The sequence below is a fragment of the Oreochromis aureus genome, linkage group 3 (genome assembly GCF_013358895.1).
Source record: "Oreochromis aureus strain Israel breed Guangdong linkage group 3, ZZ_aureus, whole genome shotgun sequence".
Lineage (NCBI taxonomy): Eukaryota > Metazoa > Chordata > Actinopteri > Cichliformes > Cichlidae > Oreochromis > Oreochromis aureus.
In genome coordinates, this window is record NC_052944.1 from 57,223,029 (window position 1) to 57,239,841 (window position 16,813).

The 16,813-nt window shown below is 39.5% G+C and overlaps 2 protein-coding genes across 2 annotated transcripts; both read right to left on the reverse strand.

Moving 5' to 3' along the window:
- Positions 1–1,071: 1,071 nt before the first annotated feature.
- LOC116329336 (zinc finger protein 2-like) lies at positions 1,072–7,382 on the reverse strand. The gene is made up of 6 exons (XM_031751342.2): positions 7,075–7,382; positions 6,259–6,361; positions 6,043–6,158; positions 4,075–4,313; positions 3,856–3,959; positions 1,072–2,668 (listed from the first exon to the last, which is right to left on the reverse strand). The coding sequence occupies exons 1-6, from the start codon at positions 7,295–7,297 to the stop codon at positions 1,348–1,350; spliced, it is 2,106 nt and encodes a 701-aa protein (XP_031607202.1). The 5' UTR covers positions 7,298–7,382; the 3' UTR covers positions 1,072–1,347.
- A 440-nt stretch (positions 7,383–7,822) lies between these two features.
- On the reverse strand, positions 7,823–11,847 carry LOC120439364 (Fc receptor-like protein 5). Its single transcript, XM_039610284.1, has 6 exons — positions 11,779–11,847; positions 11,441–11,476; positions 10,664–10,927; positions 8,854–9,099; positions 8,620–8,778; positions 7,823–8,472 (listed from the first exon to the last, which is right to left on the reverse strand). The coding sequence occupies exons 1-6, from the start codon at positions 11,804–11,806 to the stop codon at positions 8,378–8,380; spliced, it is 828 nt and encodes a 275-aa protein (XP_039466218.1). The 5' UTR covers positions 11,807–11,847; the 3' UTR covers positions 7,823–8,377.
- Positions 11,848–16,813: the final 4,966 nt, after the last annotated feature.

The window sequence follows — 16,813 nt, forward strand, 5'->3', positions numbered from 1 at the left end:
TCTTAGAATACATCTCTTGACACAAACATATTACCCTTTCCAAGAAGAGCTCTATAAACTCTTTATAGGCTCATCTTTTTAGTGTTTTCTTTTATTTATTCATTCATTTTTGTTGTAGCAATACCAGAGCTGGCAGGCAGGAATAAAAGAAAGAAAGAGGGGGGGAAACGGGAGAAAAGGTCAAATACCGATAGAACACACTGCTGCATCTGTAAGAAAACAAATAAAAATGGATGCACGAACAATCTTGTGATGTGTGTCTGTTTAGGTGTATTTGACTCTAAGAGAAGACACAAATGCCTCAAAGGTTGTGCCAGAACGGTTTGGTTTGAAAATCTGCCAAATCGAACATGAAGGGCGACCTGTCGTGAATAAGGGAGCAGCTGTAAGAAGCTTTTACTTTAGAAGATACTCAAGAAACATTGTGAAAGAAGTTTCTCATGACTAACAAGGGTAGATGAGCTACATATGACAAGGTTATCAAAATCCCTGTTATATTCAGAGCTTTACTGAGACTCTCAAAAGGGCATCTATTACTACTGAAGCACCGCCTGCTTTACTCTTGATGCCTGTGGATGAAATTTCAATTTTGATTAATTTAATGGTGGAAACATGACAATCGCAACAGTTTGAGTGGCTGCATCCTGTACAAAGCTACTTTCAGTCACGGCCTTATCACATTCGGTAGCTCTGCTTGATTTGGCAGTTTTACACCAGGTACTCTTCCTGACAAAACCCCAAAGGAGATTCATAGAATTGAACCAGCAAGTGTTTTCAACCACTACACTATGGAGCCACATGGCTGCAGCCTGTTCAAGTTTAAAAAATATCCAGAGGTCAGTACACAAAGTAAAAGAATTTCTAAGAAGCTAGGTTAAAAACCTAAGTGAGCTCTGTGATTTAGGCTCATAAAGTCTAAAAAGTGGCTATCATTTTATAAATCTTACTAGCATTACTATACAAATTTATTTTATGTCACAGGATGACAGCCTTAAAAGGTTTGACTGCACATCCTCTGTTGTAAGTGCAGCAACACTGAAAGATACACAGTACAATAACGATTGTAGCAAAGGTTTTATTAGAGACGTCTCACAGGGCTAATACATGTACACGTTTATTAATGTAAAACAACAATAAATAAAGCTAAAGGCAAATAAGTTAACTTTCACTGTTCTGTTTAAACAGCCTGTGATAGACTAGTGACCTGTCCAGGATGTATCCTTCCTCTCACTCTACGGTAGCTGGGATAGGCTCCAGCCTCCTTGCGACCCCCGAATTTGATAAGCTGAAGAGAGATTCGACGTGTGGATGTTTAAAAACAAAAAATCAAACCAGAACTTTTAGGTGTTACGTTGCAGATCCTGGTGCCTGGTGGCTCTTCATGTGTGTTTTTAGACAATGGCTCTGAGTAAAGGCTTTGTCACAGAGGGTACACTTGTATGGTCTCTCTCCATTGTGGGTCCTCATGTGAACAGTCAAGTATTCTTTTCGTGCGCAAGCTTTCCCACAAATCCCGCACACAAATGGCTTGATGCCTGAGTGAAGCACTAAGTGGTTGTCTAGGTTGGTCTTGCGTTTGAAGGACCAGCCACAGTCTGGGCAGTGGTAGGGCGTCTCGCCGCTGTGGACCCGCTTGTGAACGGTCAACGGGCCCTTGGTGCTGAATCCCTTGCCACACTCGCTGCAGTGATACGGCTTTTCGTTGGTATGAATCCTCATGTGGATCTCCAGCTGCGCACTAGTCAGGAACATTTTGCAGCAAATGTCACAGAGGTATGACCTCTCTCTGTTTGTGTGAATCTTCTCGTGTTGCCTCAGAGTCCCAGGAAGTTTAAAACGCCTCCCGCAAATCTTACAGCCGTGGGGTCTTTCCCCAGAATGGGTCATTTTGTGGCGGGATAACGATCTGTAGTCGCAGAGGGATTTACCGCACACACCGCAGAGGTGTGTCTTCCTGTTGGTGTGAGTCCGGTGATGAGCCTTTAACTGCTCTTTGAGTTCAAACACTTTATGACAGGTGTGACATTTGTGACGCTTCCCCTCCTCGTGAAGTTTTCGATGATCCTCCAGGGAAGCCTTTAGTGCAAATTCATTATGGCAAACATCACATTTGTATGGTTTCTCCCCTGAGTGGCAGGCTACGTGCTCGTCGAGGCTGAGAGCACTAAGGAAAGACTCTCCACAGATGTGACAGTCATCAGTTTTGTGTCGACTTTGAAGATGATCCTTTAAGACCTCCACAGACTCTGAGCGCTCTCCACATGCTCCGCAAACACTTCCTGGATCGTTTCCGTGACTCCAGGCATGTTTAACAAGCATAACTTCTGACATGTGCAGAGCTCCACAGACCAAGCAGGAAAGATTAGCAACACTTTTCTCAGTCTTAGTCCGAGTGATGCCAGGATGTCTGATCTTTTGCTTTTTTGACATCCTAGACTGCATTTTAGAATCACATCTCTTCAGTTCATTTTTGGACTTCTCATTCCCTTCTACTTTTTCTTCTTTCCTTTTGTTGCAGTTCCTGAAACTTTCTTTCCCCTCAGCTGCAGAGCCGGCTATAAGATCTGCAGCCGGTTCTTCACTATCAGCTTCTCCCATTTCTATCTCATTTTCTTCTCTGCCAGACGCAATCTCTGATTTGCTGCCGTCAATCTCTTGGGCAAGGCTGCTGTAGAAACCAGAAGCAAAAATTAACCGGGTTTAAAGTCTACATTACAATAGAGTACAGTATGATAAGCCAGTGCTACACAGCCAAACGTGAAACCTGAAGATATTTTGAAATTTTTTAAGTACAAAATCTAATTTTGCTGGGAACAAATATTTAAAGCCAAGTAAAAGCCTTTCTTCACTGTTCTTGCACTCCTTGGCACTCTAGGCTGAGGCATATTCTGCCCACTCCTCTCGAAGCAGACACACTAAACAATCTGCTAACCGAGGCACTGAAAAATGCACGAGAGTCACAGCAAGCTGGATATATGCTATTATCCATCCATTTTCATCAAGATTGTGGTCCAGTTTCCAGTCCGAGTGGGGCGAGAGGCAAAGTTCACTGTGGAGAGTTCACCAATCTTATCTCAAATCTAATACTGCCCTTAACCAAAGTTAGAAAGAGTTTAAGGCACAAAAGCTCCAGACCTTTAAGATTCATAACTGGCTGCCAAGTCCACTTTTGGACTGACAGAATGAAAGATGTTCACTTTAAGTACCTTGCCTTTTCTGCACTTACATGGACTAACTTGAGGCAAGCTTAATTTTTAACTTGGCTACAGTTAAAAGACATGCTGCTATCAGTGAGCCTAAATTTTGATTGGACTAAATAATCACTGGACACACAGGGTCACCAAAAGCCCTTAATGGTCATCAGCTGACAATGACTTTGTATTTGTAAAGGCTGGCTGATGAACAAAACAGGAAGCCCTAGCTTGGATATCTGCCGGCTATTCAATGAGACCCCCAAAAATTGACACTTGCACCAGTGACTAAGTCAGCATACTAGAAAATGGGTTCCAAATGACTGGATTTTAGCATCCAAGAAACCTTCAAATTCACCAATTTGTTACTCCATTTGCATTTGTTTGGTTATATTTCATGCCTCACTACTCACATAACGCCTCACTGACACATGTTTGGAACGTCTCACTTTCCAGATTGAAACATGATAATCTCCAAATTAACAAAACCAGAACCTTAATAAAATATTTTTCCAGTTCGGTGTGGCAGTGTCGTAAACTCAACCAAACCCAACACGAATGGGATGAACTGGAGCAACAATCACGAGCCGATCCATAACATCCAAAACATGTGTTGATTGTCCAGATATTTTACAGCACTAGGCGATACTTTTTTGTGAGTTACCTTGTCTGTTGTCTGGTCTCATCATTAGTTAAGACAGCAGAGTTCATGTTTTCAGTTTGAAGACGATGAAGGTCTTCTTCTCTGGGCTGATGCACCTCTTGAGTCTGAAAAAAGCAACAAAAAAAAAAAAAAAACACTCAGCACTAACAACGTAAAAGAAATACTGCTTAATAAAAAAAAAGTGCTGTTCCATCTCAAAGGTTACAGAGTCTAAACTACCTTCAGTCGAATGTAGACCGTAGACCGCCCCCATCCCGTAATGCTTCTGTGGATCTCCTCTGGCGTCAGCGTCTCTAGTTTCAGAGGTTGTAATTTACGCTTCTTGTCCAACGTTAAGATGTCAAAAGGTTTGTTGTCTCCGGCCAGCTGCGGGCAGGTGGATCTAAGCAGGTTCAGGAAGTCCGCCTCTTGCTGTCCCCGCGGACACTTCAGCTTCAGGACTGGACATTTCTTCAGGACTAACAGATAGGGGAGCATAGAAACAGCTGCTTAGCTTTTTACACTTGACCCTTTAACATTTTTAAAAATAAAAAACATTTACAGTAAATAGTGACGACATAGTTAGTAAAAAAAAGTTAAAAAAAAAAAAAGAAAAGAAAAAAAGAAGAGATTGTGACATTAATATTTCCAGTGAATTTAAAATCTCCTTTAGGGATGTCAGCATGTAGATCACTGGTCCTGCCAAAGGTCCTTAAAGCTTTCAGAGTTGCATCTTCATTTTGCACTTAGCTCCTCCAGTGGAAAACTCCAAAGGATTAGCTTTTTAATATAAAATTCTCTTTTTATTTAATTCAGCCATGAAGGTGGAAGATGAACAACACAGTGAGATATGGTATAAAATAGGTGTTTCTCTGAGTTGAGAGACCAAGTTTCAAAATGTGTTACATTCAAATGATGCGAAAAAAACCGTAACAGAAGTCTGTCACTGGACCAATTTTCAAAATAAAAATAAAAATAAATTGTATCTTGAAAAGTATTTGATATATGAACATTAAAAAAAAAACAGCAAATATTACATATAAATTTACATAAAACTCATGTAAATCAGAGATGGTCAAGCATAAAATGTAAAAAAAAAAAAATCTCTAAAAAGACGCATACAGTGGTCAGTCGCTATAACGCGGTTCACTTTTCGCGGACTCGCTGTTTCGCGGATTTTTTTGTGTGCAGTTTTGCATGCTGTTGTTTTTTTTTTTTGTTTTTTTTACACTGCGCTCTGTTCTGCTTCCTGATTGGCTGTAGATCAGTGTCAATCAATCTCGTGCATTATCTCCTGTACAGTACAGAATGTGTTCAGTTTGTCAAATTTACATAAATCTTCGATCGCTAGCAGTGTGACTCTGAAGTGCTGTACTGTATGTTTGTAAGTTTTTTCCCCAACAAACACAACAATGCCGATGGAATGTTTTGCACCATCAAAGGCAACTTTGGTTTCATTCTATAACACTGGACCTTTTTTTTCTACAAAGGTTTGAACTTTGAGAGTGTTTAACCAAGAGAGAAAAGTGTGAAAATGTTCATGCCTGTCTGAGAAAAGTGTATAATGTGTAGTGAGGGGTTTTACAGCCTTCAAACATCTATCATAATTGTAAAAAATAAAGTTGGCTACTACACAGATTTCACCTATCGCGGGTTATTTTTGGAACGTAATTCCCCAGATAAACGAGGAACCACTGTATTTCCAACTTTATGTGAGGAACTTGAAATGGTGCGTAAGGCCTCATTGCTCCCATGTGGAGGTTTGATAGTTGCTGTGCAGCACAGCACTGCAGTAAAACTACTTACACTTAGACAAGACCATGGTTTAAAGCTTTGTATTGTACCAGCCTCCCCCACCAGGAGGCTGGTATAGACACTCAAGTATGTGAATGCATTAACTACTGCCTACTACGAGTAACCCTGGGCTTTTCAAGCATGGCTGCCATAAAAACTAAAAATAGAGAGAGACTGTGAGTACACGGAGTATGAATAAAGTGAGAAACTAAATTGCCACTGCAATCTGTCGTGTGTAACATTTTTGGGTGGCGATGTGCTGCAGGATACTTTTAATCCTAAAAAAATGTGCTGTGGCTCAAGAAAGGGTTATGGGAGGGGCTAGTTAATTAACTTGTTACCATTTTTTAACTTTTTTATTTTTATATATATATATTCTTTTTATACTTTTTATTACATTGAAATACTTATTACCATTTTTCAAGAGCAGGCTGGTCTGAGAGTGCTCCAGGATGCTGATCTTGAGGTCTATGTGGTTCTGAGCTCTGGCAAGATTTCTTCTTTCTGTCTCACACTGGTGTGGTGAAGACCTTAAAGACAGAGATCATCCACAGGCTAATTACAGTCTGAAATGGCCAATATTAAAATGGAAATCATCCGATATACAGGTAAGGATGGTTCATTTTCAACCTTGATGGACCGGTTATGTCCGCCGTCTGCAGATTCTCATGAGACTCTTCTTTCTCACCCTCCTCTTCCTCAACAGGACTGAAGCTCCTGCTGGACTTTGATACTGAAGAAAACAAGAACAAAGTAGAAGAGCCTCTTTGAAAACAGAATTGTTTTATTCTTATCTTATCCTATTCCATTGTTTTTCTTAAGTTTTGCTACTTGCGCTGTCCACTCTCTGCTATGACACAACACATGTGGGACTAATAAAGGTTTATCTTATCTTAGCTTGTATTAATATTATTGTCTACGATGCTCTGCTTTTAATGTTATAGACCACACATGCCAGACTTCAATGACAAAATCTACTATTCTGCCATTCAGAATCAATTTTAAAAGTGTAAAGGACATGATTGTACACAGTTAACACAAACATGGCTGCCGGGCTGTTAATACTGCGAATATAAAATGTGTGAAATAAATAAAGAAATGAAAAATGAAAATGAAATGAAAATAAATGGTATAAAGACAAACATGGCTGGGAAAAAAACACATACTTCAGAAGACTTTATTTATCCCCAAGGGGCAACTAAGACACTGACCTTGCCGACCGTACATACAATACACAAACATCACATTGGGGAGACAGTTCAGGCTAGGTAGCTGGCCGGTCAGCCGCACGAGCAGCGACCCGGAAACGAACAATGGAAAAATGTACAACATGAGGAAAGACGAGGAGAAAAGACAACTCCCCCCAGACTGAGCTCCAACAGGGAGATCACTTTGAGAACAGGCTTGCTGAATTCTCGTTTATATGCTACAAAGAAAATGACCCACCCGCTTTGTTTAGCGTGGCTTCATGCGGTAGAAGCTCCAGCTGTCTCTTCTGCCGGTCGATCTCCTGTCTGAAGCCCGAAGCCTCCTCCTCGTACCCGGCCACCAGTCTGTCCACAGCCGCTAAGATCTCCCGGGAGGCGGCGGCGAGCTTCTCTGTAACAAACTCCCGCAGTGCCTCGGCTTTAGGCATGTCAGCCAAACGGTCCGCTGTGTTTCCGCTCATCACCGCAACCACTGCTTTAATGTTTATATCAAATACTTAGTCACTCGCAGCATTGTTTACAATCTGAGAGCGTTTCCGGTTTTGGTGCCCGTTTCATTTTCTCCTACTAGAAACAGAGACCGTCACAAACGTTCCCGGGTCACCTCAGCCGTCCTCTTTTGTGCGTCGATTTTTTATTTTTTTTTTACAGAAGCCGTAATAAGCTTTAATCAATGAGAACGTAAAAAAACGAGATATCATTATATGAAAATGACGTAAAATGATCTTCAGTTTTTTTTTAATCAATGTATTATAATTCCTTTAACATTTTCAATTTTAGCTGCATAAAACTGTAAAATCGAATAAAAATGTGGGATACATATACATATTGTAAAAAACACACTAACTAGTCCAAAGAAAATTTATTAAGAGAAAAAATAATCGAAATAGTGAATAAAGTAATGACAATAACTACAGAAACATACAAAAATATATTTTTATTTCACATTTGTTGTGCAGATGCACTTAATGGTGTAATAAAAAAAATTATTTAGAGCCCAAACTACAACAATGATATGAAAGAACAATAAAATGACCAATACAGGATTCAAAAGACTACAAAAGGTTGAAAAAAATATAGAAGTAGAAGAAAAACACCCTAAAAGTGGCATAAAAACTAATACAAACACAATGCACAAAGTAAAAGCTTTCAGTTTAAAGGTACTGCAGTGGTTAGCCCTGTTGCCTCACAGCAAGAAGGTCATGGGTTCAAATATGCCATCTGTGTTGTTGTTGTTTTTTTTTTTGTAGTTTCTCTCCAGGTACTCCCGCTCCTCCCACAGTCCAAAGACATGCAGTTAGTGGGGTTAGGTTAACTAGTAATTCTAAATTCCATTTGTAAATGGTTGTCTGTCTCTCATTGTTAGCCCTGCAAAAGATTGGCAAACTGTTCAGGGTGTACTCCACCTCTCACTCTGTGGCAGCTGGGATAGGCTCTAGTAACCCTTAGCTGGACTAAAATGTGACTCTAAAAAGAGACTTGATCTTTAACTCTATCTAAAGGTCAAGTCTCTTTTTAAAATCACATTTTAGTGCAGAAAATCAAAAGTGATGCTCTGTGGTGACAGCATGGATGCCATCATCATAATTGTTGTCAAATCCATGCTTAGGCTGGGCATGAGACTTTAGCATCTGACCTGCAGTCAGAAAAGGTAGAATATAAATAATATAATAGATATGTTTTTATAAATAAAATAAAAACAGAATACACACATGAAGAGTTCAGAGAGAGATGAGTTAATTGTCAGCATATTGATTGATCAATGAACGATTCAGAGTGTTACCTGTGGTTCTGTGTCGATATAAAGAAACCAAGAGGAGAGTGGAGATGAAGTACGGACAGAACACCATGAGGTACCATATCAGTATGAACACAAGTTGGGGGGAGGTGGGCTCAGGTGAAAGAGGTGAGTCAGGAGCAGATGCAGTTATTTTAAGTTCACCTGCAGAGAGAATCCCACCTGTTACAGTAAATACGTGGATAAAATAAGAGTGATAATCAGAGTGAAGCTCCTCACCTGTGACAGTGATCCAGCTGGATGGAGACTGTCCATGACCGCTGATGTCACACTTGTAGAGGCCTTCATCAGACCTGGAAACATGCTGGATGGTCATGTGACCTGTAGGCTGCTTCCTGATGAGGGAGCCATCTTTATAGAAAGCAGCTGGGAGGTTGGAGGGAGTGGTCTTTGTTTTACAGAGCAGAGTGACGTCATCTCCCTCCATCACAGGGAGGACAGGACTCTGCAGGATCACTGATCCACCTCAACACAGAGACAAACTACAGCATTTCATCCATTTACACACAGCTTCATCAACACTAACTCCACACTCTGATCCACAGGTACCAACTTTAAGGGCTAAAGCGTGATACACACTTCCCCCCTTATCTAAGTACACAATAAGAGCATGAAAGTAGCAGAGGGCTAACTTAGAAGAATGGCTGTGGGATCATTCCATAAGTCAAATCTGAAAAACGTTCCACCTCACAACTTCAGAATCAGCTGATTAAAAAAACAAAAATAACCAATAACTTTAACAGTAACTATTTGAAGCCATTGCAATGTTTGAACCTCATACTATGACGTTTATATATTTCAGAGTCACAGACCCCCAGAATAATATAAGAGTGGGCTGAAATTCACTTGGAGTATGTGCAGTTTCAACAGCATTCAAAGATGTTTTTTTTATCCCCAAAAGATCTTAAGACTGTCTTCTTTACTTAAATGTTATGGAGACTCAAACATTCTGTAAAGATAAGGTGACTCAAAAAGTACCAATTTCCTGCTAAGCTCAATGTCCTTCAAAGACTCATAACTCTGGTAATAATGATGGAAATCCTAATAATATAATAAGTAAATAAATAAAAATTATATGTACAATGGCTTGAAAAAGTGTTTACTGCCTTCCTGAGTTCATATATTTTGTCACACTTTCAGATCATCAAACAAATTTAAATATTAGACAAAGACAACACAAGTAAAGAGAAAATACAGTTTCTAAATGAAGGTGTTTATTATTAAGAGGATAAAAAATCTAAACCTACATGGTCTGTGTGCAAAGTTAATTGTGGTGTATCATATCTTTGGAAACCCTGATTACCGCCACACCTTTTTTAGATAAAGAAATAATTTAAGTAGCAACTGCCTGACAAATGGAGTAGATCACAAGATCCTCAAAAGCCAGACATTATGCCAGGATCCAAGGAAATTCAGGAGCAAATCAAAAACAAAGCATTTGAAATCTTTCAGTTTGGAAAAGGTTATAAAGCAATTTCTGAAGCTGTGGGACTCCAGTGAACCAGAGAGAAAGCTATTATCTGCAAATGCCAAAAACATGGAACTGTGGTGAATATCCCCAGGAGTGGCCAAAATTACCCTAAGAGTGCTGCAACTCATCGAAGAGGTCACGAAAGACATCAAAAAAACATCCACAGAACTGCAGACTTCATGTGCCTCAGTTAAAGTCAGAATTCACAATTCTACCATAAGGAAGCAACTAGTCAAAGATGTGTGCTCTCTTACATCTGGCATAAAATTAACAGCATCTAAGAAAAGGAACATCATACCAACAGTAAAGTATGGTGGTGCTAGTGTGATTAGTGTTAGATTAGTGTTTAGGGGGCAATAACTTTTTCCTACAGGGCCATGTAGGTTTGTATAATTTTTCCCTTCATTTAGAAACTGCATTTTGTGTTTTAGTTGTGTTATTTTTGTCTAATATTTAAATTTGTTTGATTTGAAACATTTAAGTGTGACAAACATACAGAAAAAATGAAATCAGGAAGGGAGCAAACACTTTTCACACCACTGTATGTGCTGAGCTTACCACTGACTGTCAGGTGGATGCTCTTGCTAGTTGCTTTCTCTCTGGACTCACACCAGTAAACCCCGCTGTCCAGCGGGTCAACGTAGCTGATGTTACAGGACGAGCCAGCTGGTGTTCCCCACCCATCTCCACACTGAGTCCTGGTTTCAAAGGTTGTGTTTCTCCTCAGAGTCCATCCAGCAGAGCTGTCGTCCTCCTCACAGCTCAGAGACACAAAGTCTCCGTAGAACAGCTGAGAGCTGCTGGGACTCACAGTCAGTCGTGCTGAGAAACATGAGCGAGTCTGGGTTTTAAATAAATATCAGGGACTTTGTTTTTGGTCTATTTGAGGTGCAGAAGAAAAAAAACTATACAAGAGTGTAGCAATAGATTAATGAGTTGGAAGGTTTATCAGATGGTAAAACACCACCCAGTTAACATATTTTATTTATTTAAGCCTCACAGATGCTTGCAGGTTGAAGTTGGCTCTTTAGTTGACCAGCTGCTGGCTGTGCAGATATAATTCTGAAGGTCTGTCTGAATGAAACTAAAGAGGATTTTTTTTTCTTTTTTAAACTTTTACCATAATTTTTGGGTATTTCTGGTTAAATCAGGGTGTTGATTATGAAGAAGCGTTGATAAATGGATTAAACATTTCATTCTGCAGGTTATTCTGCTCATTATTGGATCCACTTCATTCTGTTGTGACTTCTTTTTTGTAGAACAGCGCAATGTTCAGCACCAAAAACTTCCCGTTTCACCTTTAACTTTTCAATGTCCTATAACAGGTTCACTAACCTTGGTTTGTTGTGCAGCAGATCAGTGAGGTCAGAACTGCAAAGAGAGGCAAAGTTTCAGTGAGCTTCAGTGAAATTTTGCTTCAAACTCCAAATGAAAAGGAAAAAAAAGCAGCAGTGACAAACAGAAAGTGTTTTTCAGGGACAGGATGTAGGTTATAGATGTAGGTGAGAAAGTAATTCAACACTGCTGTGGTTTGATCGCTAAACCTTATTTTTAAACCGTTTAATGAAGCAAAAGTTTAATTTAGAAACTTTCTGTGAGTCAAATTTTATTTAATTGTGCCGCTCTTTTTCATCAAGCTGTAAATGTAGGTAAATAAAGCTTTTCGTACTTACAGAGGAGTTGTAGAGACATTTGACCCATGGTGCCATACAGAGATGTGAGCAGTCACAACCACCGCCTTCCTCGGGTCTAGCTGCTTTGTGGGGTTTTTTAAAAGCAGTGACAGGAAACCCGACCTTCTTACAGTAATTCTTCAGACGAGTTATGAAACATCCAGTGAATTTAGGCCACAAACACACTCAGATTTTTATTTGACCATTTTAAAATCACTCACTCATCATATTTGATGCTGACATGAAAGACAACATATATGAGTACAAACACAGTCCAGAGCAGATGGGCTGATGTGAGTTAGAGAGATTTCCCTCACGTCAGTGCGACTAAAAAGAGATCATTCACAAGCTTGTGCAGTTAGCTTTAAGGGATGATGTCACAAGAAAATAGCAAAATAAATGAAGACGTCCTGAAGAAATTCTGTAGTCACAGAGTTTGTCTCAGAATGTAGTAATTAGGGCTAAATGTATCTTTGCAAACAATTATGCATGTTGCTTTGTGACATGGATTGAAGGAGACTGTTTAGCACAAAATTAGTTGCATAGCCTGTAAAGGTGGCCCAATTTAAGGTTATCAATTATTATATGGCATCTTGCAGTCAGTGGTCTCATGTGTAAGTTTAACAGGTTCCCTCCACTAAGCTTTAATGAATAACGATGGTTTTTCAGATGTACAAAATGTGGGCTCATATCTGATGGCATGAATATAAACCTCTGTTTCCTTTGTGAAACAGCAAAGTAGGAGGAGCCAAACAACCAAATATTAAAGCTAGCTACCTGTTCAAGTGTTCTCTTATCTGTGGTGCACAAATCTGGGGATGGTTAGTTCATAAAGCTAACTTAGAAAGAAATGTGACTTGTCCAACTCGGCTACCAGATAAGTGAGTTGAGATACATTTGCTGATTTGATCTCCTCAAGATACACCTTTAAATCCTCCGATGTTTCAGTCCCATCTAAAGATATCCTCAGGAGGATGTCTGTGAAGGTTCTCAGTCACCAAGGCCATCGTAGTCAAAGGAGAGTGGAAAGATGATTTGACCATCAGGCAGAACTAATTGATTCAGAATTAACTGATTAGCACATTTCATATGCATATGCCATTAATTAGATTTTAAAAATACACCAATTTGGCTTCTCAGATACAAACTCAGCATGGACCAAGAGGTCTCTCAATTTTTTGCCCACATTTACATACAATAAAAGTGAATATTCAAAAATATCCTATACTGGGGAATTTGATTTCAATAAATCTCAGTACTTTAAAAAACTGATGTCACAATATGTCAGTGAATCCATCTATTGTGCAAACTTCTTTACATTATATATTAAGTTCTTGGGAATAATATAATTATGTATCGACCAAATGCCGGCTAAATGGACAGACCAATAATTTTTCAGTCACTAGGGTCTGCGGCTGAGTTTCAATTGGAGCTTGGAATTTGTTCCTTACCAATTAGATGGATTACCTGCCTTATTTAAGAATGTTATAATCGCTCTTGTCTTGAAGAATATTGAATTTGAATGCAGAGAGTATAAGAGACTTGGATGACTTTGACCACACAAATATGTACACAGTGTGGATATTTGTGTTTTTAAAGTTTTTGTTTTCTTATTGCTAAGGTTTAAGAAATATTACAGTGTGCTGATTTTGTATTTGGAGATTTTTTTTCCTAACCTGTAAAAGGCTTTACATTGGAATCAGTCGGACCCAGTTATTCCCAGCGCCAACATTTGTACCACTAGCCACCACTGGTCATAGCGTTAAAGATGTGTTGCCAGCTTTTTATGTGATGTCATCTGCTTCCTTATTCACAGTGGGTCACCACAGCAAGTAAATTTGCGTGTTTTAGTTTGGAAGATTTGGCAGATACCTTTCCTGACACGACTCCAAAAGATTAGGATTTGAATGATTCAAATCATTTACATTTCTTTAAATTCTTTAAATTCTTGGTGCATGCAGAGGTGCCACCAAGTAAGGCAGGTAACTACTAGGTGCCCCAGGGCAGTAGGGCCAGCAGAGGGCCCCTGAGGACTGACAAACTGCAGCAGTAGCAATGTACAAAGTCTGCAGTGACAGTCACAGAGACATGACCTCCTTAAGGGGCCCCAGCTGTCTCCTTTAATTCTGACTGAAAGGGTCATTGACCTCACAGTACCACCAAATGTTATTTAAACAAAGATCTTAAATATACCCTATCAGTAAACCATCAATAAACAAATGAGACAGCTTATTTTGCCTCATCTTTCCTAATGTTCTTCATCTTTAGCTGTATCCTTCTATAGCTGCTGTGTCAGAGCTTCACCAGTTGAGGGCTCCCTGCTATCAGATGTTTTTGTACTTCCTTGCTTGTCATCATCAAATGCAACTATGGATAGCACCTGAAGACATCTTTATGTGACTTGTGGCATTCAGGTAAGTTTTTATTTTATTACTAGATTAGAAACCTGGGATGACACTAAAGAGAAGAATTATTCCCTAAACAGTTGCAGCTGAGGTTTGTTTTAATAATTATGTGCATAGTAGAGTTTAACTGGCACACTCACATATTTATTCTAAACACGCTAGATTAAAAACTGTATAGTTTCTTCTCCAGTGCAGTATTATAGAATTTTATTTAGTTATGTCATATCATTAAAACATTTTGTCTGTCTTGTTAGTTTGTTTCAGGACAAATTTATCAGAAAGAGATGATAGAGAGTAAAAAGAAAACAGGGACAGACTGAGAAAGGTTTTTAAATGTAACAACCATTTTATTAACAGTTCACTGTCGATGTTTTTAAATTTTAGCTGAGTCTGGGCTCCCTGGGATTTATTAAGTTTATAACATTTTAGTCCTAAGCAAATTTATTAGAGGAGCTTTTATAAAAACAAGAAAACACAATTATTTTAGAAATCTGTTGGAGACTTTGTTTTAAAACCAAAAATGACTGAATTCACATTTTTATACCCAAATTTAAGCTCAACACAACTTTATATGGGTGTGATTTGGGATTGTTCATGGCAGTTTACTACTTTGCAGTGCGAGAGCGAAGTGCTCTAATAGGGTGATATGGTACTACAAGGTCATTAAGATAAGATGGGGCCTGATTATTTAAGACCTTGTATGTGAGGAGCAGGATTTTGAATTCAATTCTGGATTTAACAGGAAGCCAATGAAGGGAAGCCAAAACAGGAGAAATATGTTCTCTCTTTCTAGTCCCTGTCAGTACTCTTGCTGCAGCATTTTGGATTAGCTGAAGACTTTTCACTGAGTTTTTAGGACATCCTGATGATAATGAATTACAGTAGTCCAGCCTGGAAGTAATAAATGCATGAACTAGTTTTTCAGCATCACTCTGAGACAGGATATTTCTAACTTTAGAGATGTTGCGCAAATGGAAGAAAGCAGTCTTACATATTTGTTTAATATGTGCGTTAAAGGACATGTCCTGGTCAAAAATGACTCCAAGGTTCCTCACAGCATTACTGGAGGCCAAGGTAATGCCATCCAGAGTAAGAATCTGGTTAGATACCATATTTGTTAGGGCTGAGTACAATATGTGCATTGAAGGACATACAGTATCCTGGTAAACAACATACATCTTAATGAACTGCTGATGAGGGCTGCAGACTCCAGGGGGAGCTCTCATATTCAAGACACCTCAGAGAAAAACCTGATGGTGGCGCTACAGGAAACGCCAGCCAAACAAACAGAAGGGGTTTTATTGAAACCGGATTCATCAAATAATCCAGCTGTGAATCAGCAGCTGTGTGTGAAGTGTGAAGCTTTTATCAAACTGGCTTTTCACTGATCTCTTTGCTGTGATTAGAGCTACTGTTCGAAATGAGTTCAGTCACTGCTGATGTAATACTAACACTTCCTGCTGCTGCTCCTTCACATTAAAAGTTTTCTGTAAAAGAGACCCAATAAGTGAAACCTCCTGAAACAGCTAAAAGAAAAAAGCCCTCATCGAGTCTCTGTGTGATCACAGCTTTTCTTTGAAATAACTGTTGTGGCCCTGCTGTTTTGCTGATTTTTTTTTTTTTTGGGGGGGGGGCAATTTTGCATGTTTTTTTTCCCCAACGCATTGTGTTCTGTGTCCTGACTGGGTGTAGACCATTGTCAATCAATCTCCTCCATGCCGTGTCTCCTGTACAGTACAAAATACGTTCAGCTTGTCAAATTTACATAAATCTTCAATTGCTACAGTGTGAGAAACAAGAGAGAAAAGTGTTCATACCCGTCTGAGAAAAGTGTATAAAGTGCGTAGTGAGGGGTTTTACAGCCTTAAAACATCTATAATAATTGCAAAAAATAAAGCTGACAAGCTGACTATGCGGATTTCACCTATAACTCCCGTGATAAAAGATAAAGATAAAGATGACCTTTATTAGTCCCACAGGTGGGAAATTTGTTTTGTTACAGCAAAAGTGCAAAGTTATATAGCAGAAATTAGAAAACACTGGAATGCAATAAAATAAAATAAAATAAAATAAAATACTATATACAATAGAATAAAATAGAATAATATATACAATAGAATAAAATAGAATACAAATACTATATACAACTGAGTAAGAAAATACAAAAGTACAACTTTGTCAGAGAAAGAATTGCACATATAGCAGTCTTATTGCACGTGTGAGGGTTTGATCAGCTGCCAAAGTCTTTGTTGTGGAGTCTGACAGCAGTGGGGAGGAAAGACCTGCGAAATCTCTCCGTCCCACACCGTGGGTGCCGCAGCCTGCCACTGAACGAGCTGCTCAGTGCTGTCACAGTCTCATGCATGGGGTGGGAGATGTTGTCCAACAGGGATGACAGCTTCGCCGCCATTCTCCTGTCACTCACCACCTCCACTGGGTCCAGAGGGCATCCCAGAACAGAGCTGGCCCTTCGGATCAGCCTGTTCAGTCTCTTCCTGTCCCCAGCAGAGATGCTGCCACCCCAGCAGACCACACCGTAAAAGATGGCTGAGGCCACCACAGAGTCATAGAAGGTCTTCAGGAGAGGGCCCTCCACTCCAAACGACCTGAGTCTCCGCAACAGGTACAGC